The following is a 6500-nucleotide window of genomic DNA, read 5'->3' as shown; positions in this document are numbered from 1 at the left end:
ACATTTTGCATAGTGCTGATGACTGTAAGATTTTGTACCTTCTATGGTACATAGATTTATATACCTTGCGAGCATCTTTGTGGCTCAGTAATGCACCTCTTGATGCAAACATCATTCATAGCCAAACACCACCTTCTTTAATGGTGTCTTTGTGGAATCAGAGCCTAATCCTGATGAGCAAAGTCATTCAGCTCATTAATATTTTTGTGCTTTTATGTGACAACATTATAATGGCAATTATAGAAAACGCAATTTTCGAATCACAGAGGCCCTCAGGCATTTAGCTACACTACCTTGAACGAGTAAGACCCTGACTTTTTCATTCCAGCCCTTTGGTTGGCAATAATTCGCTTAAAGGAGTTTTGCCAGCACCAATAAGGCAACAGAGAGTTGAAGTTGCTGCACAGATCCATGCAGGCCAGTGGAAGTCATCTCTTTCCATGCAACAGTAAAGTCCTGCAACGATGGACTCTGAACAAGCAAGCTTACATGGTCATGAAAACACCGAAACCCTGGAATGAAACGTCTACATCAGCTGGTTGATGCAAAGGAAAAATCACAATACTGGTTGAAATTTGAATTTGGTCAAAAATGATTTAGCCCTTGTCACAACTGTATTTTCAAATCCCAGCTAAAATTTCTAATTTGTCGGCTATTATGGCTTCTAGAGTCTTCCAGGATTTACATTGAAACTCTTGAATAGTTTTATATACGACTAGTTAAACCATCTTCCTCTACATGCTGCAGGTTTCAGTGTCACAGGAAGCATCATGGCTCTCTAGCCTCCCCATGCAGTACTGTAGGCAGGGTGTTTTCGGCATATTCTTCATTCATCCTCCTCTTAGAACACAATTGATGAAAACAAGACATCGGTGCTCAAATTTTGATCCCTCATTGTCCTGGACAGAATTTCCCAAACTCTGTGACACTGAATTTTCTGGTGCTTTGGAATCCATGGTGTAGAATTTAAAGGAGTACATTAGGACTGAAATAATTAATCATGATTAACCGACTATTGAAATAATTGTCAACTAATTTAATCATTGATGAATTGTTAGCTGGAGTATAGAGACTCTAAACATGCCTTCAGATGACAGAGCGAGATTCTATCAAAATTGTAGGAAAAATATTTAAACATTTGGCATTTAAGATAAAAAAAATTTGTCTGTCAATATGCTCTATCCAGAACTGCTTAAGTTGAAAAGTTTTGGTTTCATTTGGTTTAATTTTGTAAAAAAATCTTCTTTAAAGACCCTTTAGCGATCTTATTAGTAATCAAAAAAATAATAGACAGAATAACAGATTTGCAAAATAATCCTCAATTGCAGCCCTAGAATACATACATGAGGTCAAAGTGTTTTTTGCCACCATTACTTAAAATTTAAAATAACTAATTATTATTCCAGATACGTCTTGGGTACATTCAGGCCATTCTTTTTCGTTTTGTTTTCGTTCCTATCTCCTGTCCTTAAATTCACAGTAATTACTCACGACTTAACAATATTTCTTCAATATTTTTTCCACCCCATTCAGTTTTAATTTGGCGAATGTCTGTTTTTCATGCTGTATAGTGATGGTGTTCAGCACTTGCAGTAATACTTGGTCACGTCTTTATCCAGGCATGTCAGAAGGTCATCCTGATACACAGGAGTCTGTAATATCCAACCAATGATGTCACTTTATATGAACCCATTTTTTCTTTTTTCTTTTTTTTTTTTTTTCCCATTAGGGTGCAACACATTCAAAACTTTCACTTCTGTTTTCTGTAATGCCTGGATTCTAAATGACCTATTTCTGTTTCTGTTAATTTCATCCCTTCATATTGTTTCTAAGAAACAATATGAAGGGATGAAATTGAAATTAGAAATTAATTTCTGTCTCCAGTTTTATTGGTAAATCACATGTATGGTTAAAAAAATAGGTAAACAATAATATGAATTTTACCCCTTGTTATGCATGTCTGTGCTCACATTAATATTTTTCTGTCTGTTCATTCCCTCTTCTCGTCCCTCCAGTCTTGGCAGCTGCTGTCACCCAAGCTTCCTTGCGGTCTGTGCTTCATAAGCTCCTTGCTGCTGGACCTGCTTTCAACATCTCTGCTCTGCTCTCAGCTGCTCAGCACTCCAACCAAGGTATGGCTCCTTTGCATCTGATATCCGTCACGCATATACCCTCCTCTCCTATCTCTTCTGAAAACCCTGTTTCATAAAAGTAAAGCATACTTGACAGGATCCTCAATTCCTTAACACCCCTTTTTTTTTTTTTTTTTTTTTTTTTTTTTTTCTGATTTCAGCCCAGCACTCCAGTCAGTCCCCGGTATCCGTGACGACAGATGCATCATCACCACGCCCATATGTCTCACCACGGAACGGCACCCCCCAAAACAGCCAGAAATCCCTCCTGGGCATGCATATCGGCAGCGTCACACCATCACAATCGAGAGTATGCATTTTTTAATTCCCCCACCTCTTCCTCTTCTTTATGCTGTTTGCTAATGCTCTCACTCTCTGGACTTTACCCTGTAGGGTGGCATGCCTCCAGGAAAGCAAGGGTCAGTGACTTTGGGTCAGACAGCCGATAAGCGTCCAGAGGACCCCAGAACTCTGCAGCATAGAAGGTAGCTGTCAGAGCACAAGGTGTAGCAGCTGCTCAGGACTTCAGTTGTAATCTTGTCACCAAACATGTCAAATTGAAGATTAATAGCTGTTTTGACATTTTACCTGAATTAAATTTTTTTTAGAAACCACTCTCTAATTCTACCTCACTTTGTGGTCGCCTTCCACATTAAATAAGTTGACAAAATGTGAAAATGTTCAGGGTTTGTTGGCTTTTAGAAGTGGAACTTTACCAGCTGTCTCCCTCCAGCAGCCAGGAGATTATCTGCACGGGACCAAACATGTCTGCCTTGCCTCATGCACCATCCAGCAGCAGCACCACCGGCCAAAACCAGTCGGATCCCCCCGGCTCCTTCACTCCCACCCTGGCAACTCATTTTGATGAAAACCTCATCCGACACATCCAAGGGTGGCCTTCAGAGAATACTGAGAAACAGGTATCTTTCATCAGACCCAGAACCCACCTTAGGTCAGGTTATCGGGCCTTTGAGTTGAGATGTGCTACTGCTGTCTGAAAATCTGTGGTGACTCAGTGTGTTTCCCGTTCCAACAGGCGGCTCGGTTGCGGGAGGACCTCCATAACATGGGCAGCCTGTACATGTCTGAAATCTGCACAGAAATGAAAAACCTTCGCTCTCTGGTCAGAGTATGTGAAATCCAGGCTACACTGAGGGAGCAAAGGTAAAAGATGTAAGGTTGGCACTAGGGATGGGAATCGAAAACCGGTCCCTGTTCAGAACCGGTTCAGTGTATTCCACTTCCATGGCACCGTTTGGCAGCTCGCTTAACGATTCTCTTAACGATTCCAGGCAGCACCAGAGCCTAGCGCTGGGCAGCACAACTTGCGTCACGTTTTTTTATGCAAGTTACGCACACGGTATTCAGTAAGCAAGTACGATGTGCCCAGGCGTAAGTCTAGAAAAGCAAGAAAAAAAATGGCACCCCATCAGGTAAACCCGAACGAAAGTTTGGTTTCATTTTAAGGAAGAGAGAGATGGCAACAAGGCGCTTTGCAATCATTGCAAAGTAGCAATTACATCCGCGGGAGGAAATTATTCCAACATGCAGAAACACCTGCACACACAACATGGCATACATTTTAATGAATGTCGTTTTTTAATGCTTCCGGACAGAAGCTAAAGTTACGACCAGCATGGAAGGCAACTCTGGAAAGTAGCTAGTTTTATATCACTGGCTGTGCTTAATGTGGTTCCTAGTAAATCATATTCCATTTCTGGAAATAAACCAATTTCCTCCCCCTCTTTGGGGTTAAGGGAGTCTGCCTTTCCTGTTAATCCAGCCCTTCATTGCTAGCATGTTTAAAACCACTGGTAGCTGGAATTCTTACATGATTCTTGCTGTTGCAATGGATGTAACGAAACATGTTATGAAGTTGCTCCGCAGTTCAGGGAGAGGGAGAAAGGTGAATCAGGGGGAGATGAGCTTCTTTCCCAAAATTGTACAGTAATGCTTTTTCATTAAATGGATGCCTTCTCCATTAGATTTAGATGACTGTGACGAGACAGGTAGCCTGACTGGCTCAGAGGCTGGCAGCTCCCGTTCACTGCCTTCTGTTTTCTCCGAGGCAGGCAGTTTCACAGACTCGATAAGAGAATCGATAAGGAATGAAATTGTTTTGCAGAATCGATAAGGGAATCGGAAACATAAAAAAATCCTATCAATTCCCAACCCTAGTTGTTACGAACATGCATGCCTGCTGTACAAACACTGATTCAGGCTTGTCTGTTTCTTCTTTTGCAGAGTTCTGTTTTTGAGGCAGCAGAGCAAAGAGCTGGACAAACTGAAGAACCAGAACTCCTACATGGTGTGAGGACATAAGAAAGGCTGGAAAATGGACAGCAAGCTGCTGCAGCCTCTCTCTGCTGTTTTAAACGGCTACAGACGAGTCTTTTTTTCTTTTCCTCTTTTCATTTTAACTTTTTATTTTTTTTGTCCACCACACGACTTGTTTCTCTGAAAAGCCAGACTCGTGGTTCAGACACCTTAACCGAGTGGACACAGAGGACCTGTGACTATTTGCAGACAGCACCTTCTTGGACCATGAAGCTTGGATTGTGTGTGTCATATTGGTTAAACTTGTTTTTCCGGCGTGTTTTGATGTGTAGTGTTGAGGACGAGATTCAAAACAAACTAAAACATATTCGCGTTTGTGCAAAAGCTCTTCGGATTGATGAACATGGCTGTTCGTTGCACTTCTGAACCGGACATTCTCGTACATTAAAATCCTTACAGATGGATTCTCGTTTTTCTAGGTTTTTGCTTTTTATTCACTATACTTGGACATTGCTTTACCATCTCGTTGTGTTTCAGAGGAGCTGAAATCTTCCTGGCATTACTTATTCCATCTGTTTTCTCAGTCCCTCGGTCGAGGTCTGTGTGGTTCCAGTTGGACAAAGTCAGTTCTGTTCGCTCACTGAAGATGTTTTAAGAATCTTTCTGACTAAAGCATACATCTGCTAGACCTACAGTAGCTGCTTGTAAAACTGAGCTTCTGTACATTAGTCTCTGCTGCCAACTTTCTCATTCCTTCTGTAGTTTATACCCAATCAGCCATGTTCTGTTTTATCCCGGGAACTACTGCATTCCTTTTGATTTACCTTGGAAAGAGATTTTGTGAGTCATTACAAAAGTGATTAAATAAACAGTCACGCAAAGTTAAATTATTTGTTGCACTTGATGATTACCGTCCTTGTAATGAAAAGGCAAAGTGGGAAGGCATGTGTTCCTTTTTGATTCCATAAGGATTCATTTTAAAGCATCGGGTGAGGCTGTGCACACATTTCTGTCCCCTGACTGTGATCTGATCTCATTACCTTGTTTTTTTTTTATTATTTTTAAGAATCAACTCTTTACAATAAGGAAAACTTTTTATACAAAGACCACATTTAGCTCCTGTTATCCACTTTTATTGCCTATTAATTTCATCTTTCGATAGATGCTGTCAGGGTCTGATGTGCACATGGGGGGGAGGGGGTTAGGGTATTTGTATTTCCATAAAATATGTGAATAAATACTATACTGCACCTAATGCTAGACTTCTTATTCCCTTCTTGTTTTGCTTTAAAGATATAGCTCAATAAAAATTAAATGTAGTTGAAAAACTGTATTTCAATAAGTTGATTAACTGCTGGTGGCCTACGGATCTGTTGTTTTGGTGTGAATGACTGTTTGATTGTGTAAATGTGGCTCTAATGTGAAGATTTTAGTGGGTGTTTTAAATAAAAGCGCTTAATAAATTATGTCAATTTCCAATGGTTCCCAATTGGATATAACTTTTTTTTTTAAAGAACTGAAAAATGGGTAAAGGAAACGAGGAACGATGGAAAAATGGAGCAGAGAATGAAAGTTGAAAACAAGACAAATGAATATAGGACAATATGGAGGAAAAGCAAAAGAAAACATAAAATTAACAAATGGTGAATAAAAAAAAAAAAACATGACCAAAACATAAATGGAGAAACATGGTTTGCCTTCCTCTGTGCCAAATTGCATTGATGCTGAAATTCATATCGAAGGACTAACCCAATTGAGTGCATAGAAATAAACATGGATGACATGGGGCAACAGAGGAGTAGGATGCAGAAGTTCAAATCCCAGCTCTCTCCGTCTCAGTTGTCCCTCAAGACTCTCCACCTTCTTTCCCTACTAATGGTGGTTAGAGGGTCCACACTGGAAAGCAATCTAGAAATAAGTAAAAATGTCCTAAATTAAGAGTGTATATACCCCTAATTTGAGTAGGTCATTTAGATAGTTTGCCAATGGAATGAGTATTTTTATTCTTAAAATAAGCTAATTAGATAATATGCACTTGAAATAAGACAGTGCAATTGCGTTTTCTTATTTGAAATGTAAACTGTCTCGTTC

At 40.0% G+C, this 6500-nt stretch overlaps 1 protein-coding gene across 2 annotated transcripts in view; it reads left to right on the top strand.

Moving 5' to 3' along the window:
- The window catches only part of LOC107086853 (WW domain-containing adapter protein with coiled-coil-like), a 17280-nt gene extending 11482 nt beyond the window's left edge, over window positions 1-5798 (top strand). Inside the window, exons 8-13 of one of the 2 annotated variants that reach the window (XM_015378078.1) lie at window positions 2016-2132; window positions 2294-2442; window positions 2526-2617; window positions 2869-3052; window positions 3169-3296; window positions 4377-5798. In XM_015378078.1, the coding sequence (XP_015233564.1) occupies window positions 2016-2132; window positions 2294-2442; window positions 2526-2617; window positions 2869-3052; window positions 3169-3296; window positions 4377-4446 (740 nt within the window). In that variant the 3' untranslated portion in view covers window positions 4447-5798. Of the gene's footprint in view, window positions 1-2015; window positions 2133-2293; window positions 2443-2525; window positions 2618-2865; window positions 3053-3168; window positions 3297-4376 lie in introns of both variants that reach the window. The other variant, XM_015378077.1, reaches the window with a different exon arrangement.
- Window positions 5799-6500: the final 702 nt, after the last annotated feature.

The sequence above is a fragment of the Cyprinodon variegatus genome, unplaced genomic scaffold, assembly GCF_000732505.1.
Source record: "Cyprinodon variegatus isolate N-32 unplaced genomic scaffold, C_variegatus-1.0 Scaffold163, whole genome shotgun sequence".
Taxonomy (NCBI): domain Eukaryota; kingdom Metazoa; phylum Chordata; class Actinopteri; order Cyprinodontiformes; family Cyprinodontidae; genus Cyprinodon; species Cyprinodon variegatus.
Note: the sequence above shows the minus strand (reverse complement) of the source record. Positions and strands in the feature narration are given on the sequence as shown.